This window comes from Gouania willdenowi, chromosome 1, assembly GCF_900634775.1.
Source record: "Gouania willdenowi chromosome 1, fGouWil2.1, whole genome shotgun sequence".
NCBI lineage: Eukaryota > Metazoa > Chordata > Actinopteri > Blenniiformes > Gobiesocidae > Gouania > Gouania willdenowi.
In genome coordinates this window covers 36282481-36299306 of record NC_041044.1, presented here as the reverse complement: position 1 = coordinate 36299306, position 16826 = coordinate 36282481, and the positions used below count along the sequence as shown (strand labels likewise).

The 16826-nt window shown below is 37.0% G+C and overlaps 1 protein-coding gene across 1 annotated transcript in view; it reads right to left on the bottom strand.

Moving 5' to 3' along the window:
• Positions 1 to 1577: 1577 nt before the first annotated feature.
• The window catches only part of armh3 (armadillo like helical domain containing 3), a 28054-nt gene continuing 12805 nt past the window's right edge, over positions 1578 to 16826 (bottom strand). The window contains exons 18-26 of the mRNA XM_028445019.1: positions 15441 to 15510; positions 15007 to 15067; positions 14835 to 14923; positions 11895 to 11977; positions 10528 to 10654; positions 9936 to 10011; positions 7805 to 7883; positions 3282 to 3398; positions 1578 to 2391 (exon numbers count right to left, since the gene is read on the bottom strand). Coding sequence (XP_028300820.1) covers positions 2299 to 2391; positions 3282 to 3398; positions 7805 to 7883; positions 9936 to 10011; positions 10528 to 10654; positions 11895 to 11977; positions 14835 to 14923; positions 15007 to 15067; positions 15441 to 15510 — 795 coding nt within the window. The 3' untranslated portion in view covers positions 1578 to 2298. The remainder of the gene's footprint in view (positions 2392 to 3281; positions 3399 to 7804; positions 7884 to 9935; positions 10012 to 10527; positions 10655 to 11894; positions 11978 to 14834; positions 14924 to 15006; positions 15068 to 15440; positions 15511 to 16826) is intronic.

Sequence of the window (16826 nt, the reverse complement as noted above, 5' to 3'; positions counted from 1 at the left end):
ATGATGGTCCTAACTCAATTTTTTTTGAAATTTTAGAAAAATATGCCTTACTAAAGCCTTACCTCTGATTTTTGATGATTTTTTTATTTTTGACATTTTTTGTGCCTTCCTAAATTATTTGCCCCTTTTAGGTATGTGCATTATATTTGCAGTAGTTTTTAGGGTCTAATGATGGTCTTAACTCAATTTTTTTTTTTTTTTTAATTTTTGAAAAATATGCCTTACTAAAGCCTTACCTCTGATTTTTGATGATTTTTTTATTTTTGACACTTTTTGTGCCTTACGAACTTATTAACCCATTTTAAGTATGTGCATTATATTTGCAGTAGTTTTTAGGGTCTAATGATGGTCTTAATTCATTTTTATTTATTTATTTATTTTCTTTTTAATTTTTGAAAAATATGCCTTACTAAAGCCTTACCTCTGATTTTTTGTGATTATTTGATTTTTGTGATTTTTTTTGTGCCTTAATAACTTAGTAGCCCGTTTTAAGTATGTGCATTATATTTACAGTGGTTTTTAGGGTCTAATGATGGTGTTAACTCAATTTTTTTAAAATTTTTGAAAAATATGCCTTACTAAAGCCTTACCTCCAAGTTTTGATTTTTTGATTTTTGTCTTTTTTTGTGCCTTACTAACTTATTAGCCCATTTTAAGTATGTGCATTATATTTGCAGTAGTTTTTAGAGTCTAATGATGGTCCTAACTCAATTTTTTTGAAATTTTAGAAAAATATGCCTTACTAAAGCCTTACCTCTGATTTTTGATGATTTTTTTTATTTTTGACATTTTTTGTGCCTTCCTAAATTATTTGCCCCTTTTAGGTATGTGCATTATATTTGCAGTAGTTTTTACTCATGCCTTCCCTCTGATTTTTGATTTTTGTCTTTTTTTGTGCCTTACTGCATTCTTAGCCCATTTTAAGTATGTGCATTATGTTTGCAGTAGTTTTTAGGGTCTAATGATGGTCTTAACTCAATTTTTTTTTTTTTTTTTTTTTGAAAACTATGCCTTTTTCAAATATACTACAATATTTACAGTAAATTTTGACATCATTTGTTGCAAATTCAAGGAATTGCTTAACATTCAGGATTTAGTTTGAATATGTGGTTTCTCCTTCACAAAAACATGGATTTTTCTAGTCCGGCTCACTTGCGGTGAAACTGGGTCACACTGTATGTGGCTCTTAAACTTTAATGAGTTTGACACCCCAGCCTTAAAACGTTTAATAAGATGCCTTTTAATCAATAACCTATAAAAGCATCATCTAAAGGCTGTGCAGCTTGGTCACATCCTCAGTGAAGAACCCAGGATTTAAGATTTATGTTTGAAAAAATGAAAGCTTTAAATGTTTTTCTCTTTACCATATTACAATAGCTTGTTTAGTTAATGAAAATGCAAAAATATTTTCATCAATTCGGTTGAACAAGAAATGCTGTTAAACTTAACTTTTTTTTAGCTGAAGACTGAAAGATCAAGCGAACAACAAAAATGACCCCCATGCCATAAGCTATACAGCAGATATTAGAATGTGTCATTAGTGTTTTATGACTGTATTAAACAGAGGAAACTGTAAATCAGAATAGGAAACAAAGCTTTATTTTATTTCTTAAAAAAGAACAAATATTGCTACAGCCGTTAGTGATATATAAAACCCACTCCAACACTGGAAGAGGTTGCATAATTCAGATCAGCAATGAATCCCAAAAAGAATCAAATGATTTAAATGAGGAACATTGAATGATTTCTGGAGGTTGTGAGTGTTTGTGCAGTCTCACAACGTTTAACTTCTACCACCAAACTCTTTAAAAGTAACATAAATGTGAGCATTCCTGACGATAAAATACCTAATCAATTTCTTAAATTAACGATTGAAATATCCTATCCCTTTAACAACATATAAATACTTGTGTAGATCTCTGCTGAACATTCAACAACAAGCGGTAACGCTGCAATAAATGCAAAAAGTCAACAACTAAAAACCCAAAATGAGTGTCAGAAGAAGACAAAAAGGAAAAATCACATATTGTCTTTAGCAGAAAACCAGACTGCTGAAATACTTAGAATTAACCATCAGGTGTCAGATAACAGTCCAGCCAATACTGTCGTTTGAACAGCACCAGTGCAGTGGGGCACTTCTGTGATTTATCTCACAGTCTGCAGCCAATCAGAGGGCTCGTCTCTGCCAGACAGACGACCATCATTCAGTTCACAAGACCCAGGAGACGAAGGGGGCGAGACGGACAGAACATTGCCCTGCTGGTCCGGGGGGACACGGGGGAGGGACGGAGACGCGTCTCAGGAGATGGTTGAGAACTCTTTGAGCAGAACATCCTGACTCAGCGTGTTCAGAGAGACGTTCTTCCTCACATTCAGGCTGATGGAGCGAACCTGGAGACGGACACGGTTAATAATCAAAATCAAATCAATCTTTATTTATAAAATGAGCTTTTCATACAACAAATTTCACCAAATCCACCTTTCGTCTGTTCATATGTGACCCCAATAAACACAAAATCAAGATAGATTTCATCTCAAAGGTGGGATTCAAACCCCATGAGAGACAATGTGTTGGGCAGGAATGCCACCCGTAGCCCCTCGGTCTAAGTTTGGGCGGCCCCCAACATAAACTTAAAAATACATAAAATGACAAAAGAAATACAATATAATATAAGATAAACAAACGACATCCAAATGACACAAAAATACCCCCAAAAAACACACAAAACAATTACAAATGTAATAAAAAAAATAACAAAAAAATATACAAAACGACAACAAAAATACTGAAAACAACTCCAAAAACACACAACATTACAACCAAAATTCACCAAACGACTCAAAAACCACACAGAAAAACCCCAATCACACACAAAACGACCCCCAAACACGAAATGGTAACAAAAATACACAAAATTACTCTAAAGAAATACAGGATTATAAAAGATAAACAAAAGGACATCAGAACTACACAAAAAAATTACAAATGTAAACAAAAATAACAGAAAAATATATAAAACGACAACAAAAATACTGAAAACAACTTCAAAAACACACATAAAAACTAATTATGGAGCAATGTTGGTGAAATTCTTTTAAACCAGAAGTTCCTGAACCTTAGCGTAGAGAATGCTAGGAGCATTTGAATGAATAGAAATTCTTTTTAAATAACCAATTCATACAAATCAAGCTGGACATGCAAAGAACCACTTTAGTAATTAAAGGAGAGAGAATGGATATCAGTTACTGTCTTTGTGAAGAAATCCACTGAAACCCTTTACCAGCTCTTTGAAGAACGCTGCCTCTTTGGGTTGCTCTGCGTATCTTTCAAACTGGTCCAGACCGTCCTGCAGTTTGAGGGTCAGTGTGTCATAGTTTGATCGAACCACCTCCAACACCTGGAAAAGTGGGAAAGGAAGAACAAAGTCAGACAATTAAAGTCCATCTGCATTTAACTCACACATAAATAAACACGCTGGTGTATTTCTGTGTCGGTCCAATGATTGACAGCGAACCCGACTCTCTGACTGCCAAAGACGTCTAAAAACGTTGTGTTTTTTCGGCTGGGGTTGCTATTAGACTGTGTGACGAAGCTCTCCTGTGAATATCAAGCTTGTACCATGGTGTAGTGATTAACTGGTGCCATGTAGGTGGCAGCAGCGCACCTCTGGATGAGAGATCACCCGTGATGGGCAGAGCTCAGAGGGAGAGGAAAGGAGTTTGTGAGACAGAAAATGGCGCTCTCAGCAGCACACACTCGACCAGAGCATGTGTGGAACTAAGTAGACTATTGAGAGTGTCGTGATGGTGAGAGAAAACGATCAAAAAAACAGGGCAAGCGGTGAGACTCGGCATGTCCAGGAGGACGAGAAAGTTGTGTGTGTGGAGACTGATGGGGGGAGACTCTTGGAGAAAGGCCAAAACACAGTAAAAAAAATCCATTCAACTCTGATCTAGATGGCAAAATAATAATAATTTTGCCATCAAAAGCCTGATCTCAGTGTTGTTTTTGTAGTTTTATAGAACGAAACCAATGCTGAGATGTCTCTAAAGCAAAAAAAAATTGCTTCAAAGTCACTAACAGGTTTTTTCAGAAAGACGTTTTTCTCAGCTTTTTGTCACGAACTGACAATTTGTGTGAAACTTGCCTCTATTCAACTGCTGATTACGGAAGAACGAAACAAGCAAAAAGAGAAACAAAATTATTTTTTCTGATGAAACTAGAGAGTCTAATCTTTCAGAATCTGGTTTCAGATTTCAGATTGTCATAGGGCAAAAAAATCAGTGAAAATTAACTAAAACGCCTGACAATATGGAGTTGGCTGCTCTGAAAAGGGCTGGCAGTGAATGAGTTAAAGGGGACATATCATGCTAAATCCACTTTTTTAGCCCTTAAATGCATTTTGTTGTATATTTAGAGTGCTTAGAAGTACAGAAAAAATCAAATTAGTCTCTTCAGGTGCTCCGTAGATATCTTTATATTCTGTTTTGCTCATATTTTTCAATCTGTTTTGATTTTTCTATTCTCTATTACGTTTTTTTAACTATTACATCACAGTATTTGCAGTGGAACTGCCAAATTAGTACATCAACTCCAGGTCCAACACTTCAAGCAATCCGCCATTTTTATTTCTCGCTTTTATTTTGTAGTCCAAGCTCAAGGATGCCGAAGTTACGAGAGGATAAGTCAAAATGTTCGGTTGTTGGATGTAGTAACCCACACGCTTCATTACACCGTCTCCCAGCATCAGAACCTTTTCAAAGTGCCTGGTTGAGTTTTATTTTTCACAGAAATGTACCCACATCTGTGGGTAAGGTCATTTTTGTGTGCACGAAGCACTTCAAGGATGACTGCTTCAGCAACCTCTACCAGTATAAAGAAGGATTTGCCGAAAGACTTTGTCTGATTGAGGGTTCAATTCCTTCTATCTTTGGAGACGACAAACAGAGCACTTTGGTAAGCTGTACATAACGCTAAAAAGTGTGATAAGACGTCCCTGTCATTGTTTTGTTAGCATTAGCAGTTGCACCGTCTTCAGACTTCATATGTTAGCGCTGTGTGCTCGTTTTAGATCCTTGATGATATGGCCTACGTGATTTAATTTAAGTCTAAAGTTTTCATTAGTCATTTCATTTTGCCGTTTTTGTCTTTGAAAAGACTATTAAAATGCATTTCGTGACGTTAGCTTGGCGCTGGCGTTAGCTCGGTGCTTGTGTTAGCTCACTTGTTAGGGTTCTGCAGGTTCATCATCTTCATTTTCATCTCGCTCCGCCGGGTCAGACTCTGGCTCGAACATGTAAAGCTGGATGGACAAGTTTATGCGCCGCTACATAGCCGTATCTCTTCTATCAAACTACAAAAATGGCCGAGCAGGGTGGAGTTGAACCGAGTGTCACCTGAAGAGGGGGCGGGGTATGGAGTGTCTCATTTGCATTTAAAGAGACCGCACCAAAACGAGTTGCTCTCAGAAGCACATCAGAAAAGGGGTAGAAAAGGGGTCTGTGGAGCTATAATAATGAGGAATTCAGACCCAAGCATTGCAGTTCCGCTTTATATAGACCACAACTGTATGATTTATATGTAAAAAGGAAGGATTTAAATACATATTTATATACAATTTTACATATATTAAAGCAACAAGAAGAAACCAATTTCCCTATGACAGCATCGAAAGCACATTCCATGCATATTTAAACTTCTGTCACTTGACCAAACACTGGTCAGTGACAAATGTCTGGAAAAATAAATCATTCTATACAAACGTGTGTCACATGCAGGCAGAGGTTGACCACATCAACAGTGACACCAACCATTTAAATCATAAATCAGCTGAGGAGGAGGAGGGGGACATTCATTTTGTTTACCTCGGAAAGGTCTGATCTAATGCAATGTTTTTATTTAAACCTCTGATGGTTCCCTAATGAAAAATTCATACGCAGAAATCTCTTCCTCTGGCCCCTCCCTCACAGCTGTAGTCTGTATGAAACTAAACCAGGCTTTAGATAAAAAAATCCTCTACTCCAGCTCAGGTAGAGCGAGGTGAGAAGAGACACACTCGTGAGAAGGAGAAAAGATCCAATTAAAATGCTTTAATGTTAAAGTAATGCAGTGGATGTGGAGCGGTTAGTTCCGTGTATGAGCGTCTGTCTATGTCTGCTACGCTGAGCACAACGATATCCAAGTGTTTATCTTAAAGTGAAACACAAAAGCAGCCTCGCCTCCTGAAAGGTGTTTTTCTCTCCAATGATTTATCTGAAGCTCATTATTAATGCTGAGCTTCTGAGCTCATCCATCTTCTGGTGTCAGGGTGGGAATGAAAACGCTCAATCGGATGATAAAGAGCAGTTGCGAGTGCGTGTGTGTGTGTGTGTGTTGAAATCATAGGTTCCTTTAACTTTACAATAGAAAGGACTCGGAGGGCAAACCAAACAGGAAGAAGAGGTCATTTTTATCTTTAGCTGTGTGCAGAATTAAATGTTTTATTTCTTCGCACCAAAGTAGGAATTCACCATCATAAATATATAATTTATCAACTTTGTGTTTTCACTTTCCTACTGTTTGATATTATTATACATTCATTGGACCCTTGCTACTTGGACACAACTGTGACCGACACACAATGCTCTCACAAAAAAAAAAAAACACACTAAAAATGTGAATAGTACTAACAATGGACCCGGGGTCCTATGGTTTAAAGCATGGCATCATTAAAAATTGAGTGTTGGGGGTCTTTATTTTCTATTAAAATTTACTTTTTATATCGTGCCACTATGACTTTCTTCACTGACAATAAAATCCATTAACACTTATTAAAACAAAAATATATTCCAAGTCCGTCATGTGTGGAGGTGTTAAAAATAGGGCATATCATCTTTCTGTATATAGGTACATCTCGAAAAATTTGAATATCATGAAAAAGTTTTATATTTATGGTCAATCACTTCAGAAAGTCAAACCCATTAATGATCATTAAAACCCAAAATTTAGTGTCTCGGAAAATTTTACATATTACATAAAATCAATCAAAAAAAATGATATTTTAAACAAAAATGTAAGACTTCTGAAAAGTATTTTCATTTCTATGCACTCAATACTTGGTTGGGCCTCCTTTTGCATGAACTACTGCATCGATGCGGCGTGGCATGGAGGTGATCAACGTGTGGCACTGCTCAGGCGTAACGGAAGCCCAGGTTGCTTTGATAGCAGAAGCTAAAGTGAAATGAATGGGAACAGACTGAGTGGAGCCTCCACACCCCCACAGTATAGTTGGACTCCCATTTATAGAGTCCACTTCCTAGAAGATGTCCAGTCATAGTAATGGGGATCGATGCTGGCTCATGAGCATAAGCCACAGCATTTTTGTGAGTGAACCTTACACACACACAAATGATCCCAACTCTCTTCCACAGTGTAAAGAAATGGGGAAGGCTTAATTAATAGTGTGAGTAAGATCATTTCTGAGAATGTGTTGAAGAAGAACCTTTAGTAAGGTGGAATGTGTAACCCAGATGAAGTTAAGTAGGTGGAGGAAAAGGATGTGGGACATTTTTGTTTTGTGAGAAATGCTAGCTTCATATTTCCCGTCCCTGATTGATTTTCTATCTCTGGGATGCAACAGATATGTTCCATCTAAACGTCTAATTCTACTGTCCATATGTATTCCCCTTTAAATTAACTCAGCAGCAAAGTCTCTTTTCTAGAGTTTTTTTTTCTCCATTGAAGAATTGGATTCCTTTGTGATAGTTTCCACAATGCAGGCAAACCTTAAATAAATGTCAATCCAGTGCGTGAAGCAGTTTATACCTGTTCCTCAGACAGCTGGGAGATGTGGTTCACAGCAGCGTACGACTCAATCTTGGGGTTAAAATGGTTGATGATGGCTCTGGAAGAAAAAAGGACAAGTCTTGAACAGAGAGAGGGTAAATCTCTTCACATTATTGAGTGCAATGATAGCAAACGCAGAGCTGAGCATTGGAGCGTGTACAGGACGTGGTGTGAAAAATGATCGATTCAACAACGCAGATGAATCTACAACAAAAAGGCGGATTATAATCGGTTTGAGCTGTCTAGTGGTTTCATGTGGTGTCACTAAACATCCCACTTGATTGACATGGAATAGTAATGGAAAACTAGGAGGAAGGTGAAATGGATGGGGAGCATGTGGGGGGGGGGGGGGGGGGGGGAGAGACACTGAAGCCTGGCCTTAAAGAGTGTTGAAATAGTATCCTCTTGAGTATTATTCCAGCAAGTTCATTTGGTCTTCTTTTTTTTTTAAATATGTTAAGGTTTTATTTATTCAGACAACTTTTTGGAGGAAATTTACTTTGAAATTTTCATCCTTTTCTACTGGTCGCTTTGATGTGTCCTTGAGTTCTTTCTGGACAAGACTGACCGATTTGGAGCATGGCCAGCCTGAGACAACTCTTACGTTGCCGACGCCCTAAAATAATTCATAAGGACACTCTGAGGAAGACTAACAGTTGGCAGTCAAAACATGTCAGGACATTGAAGTAAATTTCAAAGTAAATTTCCTGAAAAAAGTTGTTTGAATAAATAAAACCTTAACAAATTTCAAAAAAGAAGACCAAATGAGATTGCTGCCGAATAGCACGTACCAGGTTCCCGAGAATTCAGTGAAATGACTCAGTTCCACCAAGTAAAACAAATGAAATTGTGCAACGTAAAATCGTAATCTACGTTGAATTGCCTTTGAAACGATAAGTCACAAGACTATGTTCTGATAAATTTAGAAATGACCGGAAAAGGGGGTGGCCCCAAATTTTAAAAAAAAGTCTCCTAGAGGCTCTTGACATCTGCTCATAGAATATTGATGTCAAATTACAGCCAGATTCAACGAGCATCAATGGAGGAGTAGTCATTTGAAGAAATGGGGGGCCCCTGGCGCCCCAGTGACACATACGGAGTAATGGGCCCCATTCATATATCGGTATGTGCCAATGATTCGTCACCACCAACTGTCATAATATTTGACTCACAAATACATGAGAAAAGGACTTTAATAGAGATTACCACAAAAAGGGATTGCCCCTAATTGAATTGTGCGAGGCATATTCGTAATCTACGTTGAATTACCTTTAAAACGATATGTCACACGACAATGTTCCCATAAATTTGGAAATTACCAGAAATGGGGGGTTGGCCCCCGGGCCTCATATTTCTTCATAGAGTATTCATACCAAACTTCATACCAATCTAAAGAGAATTAACGGAGGAGTAGTCATTTGAAAATGGGGCCCCCGGGACATATACGGGGTAATGGGCTCCATTTATACATTGGTATGGGCCAATGATTCGGTACCACCAATAGTTGTAATATTTGAGTTGCAAATATATGAGAAATCGACTTTCATTTTCTTTTTTGGGGGGGACCCCTTGGGGGCCCCCTGGGCCTTAAATCGAAAATCGGGCTGCGAGCCTGGATTGTACACATCTATAGATTATACCTACCAAATTTCAGCTCGATCCGTTCACAAATAACAGAGGAGTAGCAAATTTAACTAGTGTACACAACAACAAGAAGAACAAGAAGAAGAACAAAGTGAGTGGCGTTTTGAGTCCGATAGCCCGGCCTAAAAAAAGGATGTCCTCCATCAAGAATCCTCTGGGAATATCCCAGTTCTGCAGGGCTCCAGACTAGGCTGACATTAGGATATCATCAAACAGGAGGAAGCAAACAGCGGGAGGAACCGCTAAAGTGCGTGTGAAAGATATTAGCTTGAAATGTATCAAATAGAGTGGGAGGCAGAAGAATAGAGCTGAGTGAGGATGAAGGGGTGGAGGGCAGGTTCATAAAACACAATCAATCTTTTTATGAGCTTTATCATTGCCAATTCCCTTCACCTCAATATGACTGCTTCTCCTTGCTAGGGTTATTGTTTATTTTTCAGTGTGCGTGTTTGTGTATGTGAATTACCGAACATTGATGAGAGCGTGCGTGACTTTACTTGCTGCCTCTTTCCACTGACCAGTGTTGGTAGATACTCTCAAAACTGAAAGACAGAAAGCTGAGGAATCAGTTCACAACAATAAACTACACATGAAGATTAATCTGACACTTGTTCATGTCTTTATAATGAAGTTGGTATAATGATTTTTCTTTATTCAAATTCTCCTGAATCAAAGCCGTTTAGCAGAAGAATTGCTCTGTACTCTTAAAGAAGAATCATTTAACAAGCAATTGTGCACATCAGTACTTTTATATGGCGCATGTTCATAATAGATGGGTTTTTCTTGGTTTAATAACTTATGGACAAAAGACTGTAGGAACAGAGGGATCAGAAAGTGATATTTCAACAAGTCTAAGACTAACAAAAAAAAGCAAAAAGAAAAACTGACTAACAGAATAAAAAGTTATGCGATTTAATCTTTAATCGCCGAGTACCCTGAGGAAACTACAACAAGATCCAACTTCAAAAACATGAGTGCTTTCTGGATTTCAGTCCATTTGTAAATGGTTTTTCAACATATTTAAAGGCCACAGCACAGGTTTCATTCATCAAACTTACCCATACAGTACAGGTTGTCAAAGACCTGATGCATCCGCACAATCTCATAGTATAACTCATCGTAGCTGTTAGACGTGGGCAGGAAGGTGTCCCCATATGTTATGAACATATTGAAAAGGTTCACTACCTGTGGAGAGACACATTAACATGAGGTCTATCCTGGCCTTTATGCTGCTGTTAATGATTAAAGATGGATGTTCTTCCTTCGAACCATTAAAACCAATGCATGTTTGAGGGCCAAGGAAGAAATGCACCATACTCTGTGTAAGCAGTGTTTTATCCTCATTATCCAGAGCTTAGCTGGGGGCCAGCCAACAAAAAAACCCATCTAATGTTCTGGTGATGTGAAATATTACACTTTTATTGTTCCTTTAATGCATACTCTAGTTAAATACCCTTATACTAAATCTCCTTATATTACAAAGCCTTAAATAATCCTTGTATTAAATATGTTCTCGGTCACATACAAATCAGATATAACAACCCAAGGGGCAGTCAGTTAATCACTAAAGAGTTTTAAATCAGAGTGCAAAATTCAAAGAATAATGAACAAATACAAAGACTGCCTTCTCTCCTAATACTTATATTCACCACATAAAGCAAATAAACCATAATGAATAAAAAAGCGCACACACCCTTGACCCCTCATAATGATTAAACTAAATATAGCGGTACCATTATCATACGAAAGAACTGATCAATCGATAAATCTTGTATGCAACTTAATTGGTATTGTTTTAAGTCATCTTTAATTAACTGTGATCTTTTGATTCCTAAATGTAAAGATTTCTATTTAAAAACAATGTGACATAGCTTAGGCTCAGATAAAATGTGTTTATTTCCCTTCTCGATGTGCGACAGCTAATGTTTTGACTCTGACAATCAGAAATGTCTTATGTAACATAACAAAAGAAGACACATGGCTGAATTTTTATTTATTTATTTTCAAGCCATGCTCCATACCAAAGGGAGGAGGAACATAAGACAACAACTACTGGATAGAATGCTGAGAAATACTACAATCAAGGGCTGGAGGTGGCCGACCATGGGCCTGTTGGTTTGGACAATGGCTTTGTGCGTTTAGAAAGGGAGCGCTTGTTTTCCTATTAACTTGATATTCTTGTCGATTCATGTTCTGTTCATTTAAAATCTGTTATTAAACGATTTATAGATTCAAGCAAAGCTTCTCAGCATTGAACAACTACAGAGTAACTTCACTCTATTCTAACAGTTCTTATAAAAGCCAGAGCGAGCAGTGCATCTGGATTGTTCTGAAGAAAAAAAAAAAAAGCCTGACAAACTGAAACAAAATCAATCTCTGACAGCATTAAACATGTACGTTGTAGAAATACTGTGTCGTGTCTCACCAGTAAAGCCAGTTGAAAGATGTTGTGCTTGGCTAGTAGTGTGGTCTCATTCGACAGCAGGAACTTCAGCAGGTTTATGAGCGCTACATAGAAGGATTCAAAACAATGAATAATGATAAATAACTACTGCAGTCTGCTTTGTTACACACTTTATTAGAGTTAATAACAGAAACACTGGAGATGAAACTTTTTATTAGTAAATGAAGTTTATTAACAATTTTATTTCGCAACAGCAACTACAAGAGAACAAAGATGTTAATATCCAATAAAAAGCCTCAAATAAAGAACTTTGGCCTTAATTTAATAATAATAATACATTCTATTTGTATTGCACTTTACATAAAAGAAATCTCAAAGTGCTACAAAGAAAGCCTAAGACCTACAATAAATATGACTAGTAAAACAGTTTAAAACCAAAAACAATGAGGCATAATGAAAAAAAAAAAAAGGCTACGGAAAGGCCTTTGTAAAAAGTTGAGTCTTTAGGCTGCGTTTAAAAGAATCCACAGTCTGTGGAGCTCTCAGATGGTCAGGGAGAGCATTCCACAATTTTTCCACAACAATTTCTGCTCTACGTGTCGTATAGACTATAATCCTCACCAGGAGACAGTCTGTGTCATTCTGGGAATTAAAGATGATTATCAGCGTGATTAGACGAAACCATATTCTAACGAGACGCAGCAAGATGAGGCCATTTTGGTGTGAATAGATCCCCTGCTGTGATTTGACTGGGCTGAAAAAGGGCCAGCAGGATGGATTATGGACATTATCCTATCTCAGAAATTCACATTACCAACACAGCAGGTTTAATGACTTCAGGGGGAAATTGGCTTCCTTTCAGAAAAGCAGTAACTAGTTACACAACTGGGGAAGGTTCCATCAAGGAGAATAAATACAGAAAAACTCACGCAGTTAATGTGATAAAATAGCTGAACGCAGGATTAGTCGTTAATGTGGGGCTGCTGAAGCAATCAGGTTTTGATATTAGACAGCTGAGTGTGCAGTTTATTCAAAAAGCCACCGGACTAAATGGCTTATTGACAACAGCGTTATTCAATCTATAGATAAACTGCTGATAAAAGCATTCTATTGTTTAAGCCAGGCCATTTAGAGGACATGCACTAACTAACTTTATATCCTGGCTTCCAGTCTCTACTCTAAAATATCCCAAAGATGTTAGAGCTAACATCAGGCACTCAGTCGTTTGTTTGTGCACTGGTCTTTTCCCAAGCTGCGTTTGCTCCAATTTTATGGCTTTCCGACTAAAAATGGCAAACGCCAGATTATCTTATTTTATCTTAATTATCCTGTAGGAATATCCTGCAGTCTGAGGTGTGTTAAGAGTGTATTTGTCCCAATAATCAGCTCCAAAATGGGTCGGGGATCCTAAAAACCCCAGAAAAGTAATGCGTGTGAAGAAAAAAAGACGACCACCGACTCATGACCCTGTGATTTGTGATGTGGACTAGAATGTAGCTAATCAAGAAGCAATACCTATGCCAGAAAAGCCACTGTGCGTCTTTACGCATTGTGAGAGCATTCCTGTTTATAACAGCTGCAGGTGTTGCAGCCAACCGATCAGCAGTTTTGTGCAATGATCATGTGATTTTAATTACTATTATTATTAATAAACAGGACAGTATCATAACATAACCTAACCGCTAGAGCAGGCATGGGCTCATCTGTGAAGGGTTGCATTTACAGACCTTGGAGTCGCTGTTAGCTTACCAATAAACGAGAAGAGATTCATCACTTATACAATAAGTTTTGACTCGGCCACTGGGAGTGAGGCCCAAGGCCAAGGCAGGCTGACCTGATAATACTGTATCAATTTCACAGAGTTGTCTTTAATTTTATCCATCTCCTGTTGGGGGCGGAGTTTCTCGTTTCTCATGATTTGGTGCGTACGGCAGGGTCAGAGCTGCCATGGAGGTGCACACAAAATCTCACCAAGTTTGTTTTTAATAAATCCATAACATTGCTTATAAGTGGCGTATGCTTTCTTTTGTACGTACGCAGCATTTATAAATGATGCTTCTAGGCTGCAGAGGTGGCATGCTTTAAAACACCACTGGATCTGATACCTTTCATTGCTCTTAGTGACTCCAGGCGTGGCTGAGCCACTCGGCCATAAAAACCTACTTAAAGAATCTCTCTAGGAACTGTTCCTGAAGCTAATCTGTTCCACACAACATAAAGACAAACGTTCCTACACGCTGGTGACAGTTCAATATCGAGAATTACATTTTTTTTTACAAATACACATCTTCTAGCTGATCAGTTTAATGTTTAAATCATTCTTTTACAAATATTTGAAGGAGCCGTTTGTTTTTCTTCTGAAAATACTTTAAGAAAGGAATGAATTAAAACTCTTGTTTTCAATTATTTGACAAGCTGTCCAAACTCCTGTACTGTACACACAAAACACAATACTGTGTTTTGTGTGAATTTAATTTCAAGGATATCAAACAATACAGAGCATGGGAATAATCAGCGAATAAGATATTTTAGTAGCAACCCAAATACTCAACCTTTGGATGTATGAACATAAATGTAACTTTTTTGGTTTGGAAGAGAATTTTTTTTTTAAATGTTTGTGAATAAACATAAGACATTTTACATTTAAAGACACAACATAAAAAGATGGACAATTGAAAAAGAATATAGTGTAAAGGCTAACTCGCTAGCCAGGAGAAGACTAAAGAAAACTGTTTTTGTACTTTAAAAATCTAAATAAATTAAAAACAACTAAGGGTGTCCCAATATAGTACTGATATTGGTTCGATATCAGACAAAAGTATTGGGTTATATCAGCCTGCCTCTAAAATCTCCGACATAAGCACATCATTTGTTTTTGTTGGATTTATTGAGGTTATTCTTCAGGGTCTTAGTTTTTCTATTTATTCTATTCAAAGATGGTGACGGTTTACCAGTACTCACCGGACCAAAGCTCTCTCCACGTGTAGTGTAATCTGATTCTACATTTCTTCTGGTAACAGAGGAGCTTGTGAATGATCTGCACACAGCGTCTGCAGGGAAAACAAGACACTTTAGAAACATCGTTGAGCCGAGGGAAAACTTAAGGTTGCTGGTTAAAATTGCATATTCTTACAAGTATAAATCCATGGGAAAGTCCTTCATCATGTGCGTGACGATGAATTCCACCATCAAATCTTTATTAAAAGAGGACAAAAACAGCATAAGACTACTACGACTTGTTACTTTGCTACTAAAGCACAGGCTTTCAATCTTGGCCTTGGTCTTTCTGAGCAGATATTGCATATTTTGAAGCATCCAAGGTTTATTGCCCGTTTCCGTCTGTCTGCATTAGCCCTAAAACAAACTGCAAACTGGTCTTGTCCCAAAAACAAGCCCCACTGTAACGTAAATCAATTTATCTCTCAAAAATTTTTATGTTGCACGTTTTGGGAGAATATAAAATATTAAATTGGCAAGAAAACCTAAGACCCACACTATAAATTATGGATACTAACAAAATGTCAAACAGCCATGTCCCAGCAGTTAGTTTAGTTCAGTTCATCATACCTAGTAGCGCACACACCAGAGGACGAGAGGGGATGTTTTTGTCCACAGCTTTCTTTCGGTGCCTCATGGGCTTAAAAACAGAAGAAAAAAAAGGAAAGAGTTTGTCAAAATTATCTATTTATTTCCCATTGAGACAACTAGGTCTCATTTACAAGAGAGACTGGTTTTGGAGAATGCAATTTAAAACAGCATTTACAGTGTTACTGACAGACGTGATATACAGTTGAGAAGATGGCCTGATTAAGTTCACTTATGTTAATCTTGTTTTCATGCTCCCAACTGATATTTTACACACTTCAATCCATGACAGTCAAAATTAGGAAATATACTCATTAGGGCTGGGATTTTAACACTTTAATCGCGATTTATTAATTACAGAAAAATAACACACATAAAAAATAAATAACGCAGTTCATCTTTGTTTGTTTGTTTTTGCACTCCAAGATAGCATCCTCTGACATAACTTATAAACTGAATGAAGCTATGCAGAAAGACAATTTCAAACTAAATTCATCAGCTTCATCAGTTGGTCTAACAACTAACGACTATTTTAATAGTCAACTAGTCATCGATGATTGAAATGAATTATCGACTAAACGGATGACAAATCGTACATTTATTTGCTCTATGTTGCTACAATCTTTTAAATTTGGCTTGGGGCAAATTACGACAAATAAAAACAATACATAAATAAAACAATTCTCAACTTCGTGTAAACAGGTTCCTTACAAACACAAAATAAATTGAATACATCAACAGTAGAATCTGCTTCAGTAATAGCATTTACACATTAAAAAGTTTGTACATATTGGTCATTCTATTAGCGTTATTGTATATAATTAACTTATTTCCTTATTAATAATGAAATTATTTTCTTAAAAAAAATTAAAAAGCACACGAAGAGCAAAAGTAACTACATTAGTGTTTTTACTGTTTAATATAAACCATTGCTGCTGAATCTAGTTTAGTTTATATCTAATGAATTACATAAAGTTATGGTTGATAAATATCTCTCTGATTACTATAATTAAACCAGATAAAGCTGATGATTTAATCAATCAGGATATTTAGGTATGATAATCACAATAGTTAAATTACTGTCTAATGGGGCCATTCTTCGTGAAAAACAACGTTCTGCTTCGTCCACAGCTTGAAAAAGACGGCGATGACGTAACCGACAATTGTCGACAAATACATTTGTGTGACTAATTCTGTTAATGATTTTTGCGGAAAATGTCGACTAATATAAGATAAGATATTCTAATTGTTATACGCTGTTCAGTTTCAACTTCTCTGGAATGTTCTGTACTAAGTGCTGTTTTTTATTTTAATACACAAAACAAATTTGTTTTTAGAAAGTTTACAAAATAAAAAAAAGAAAATCAG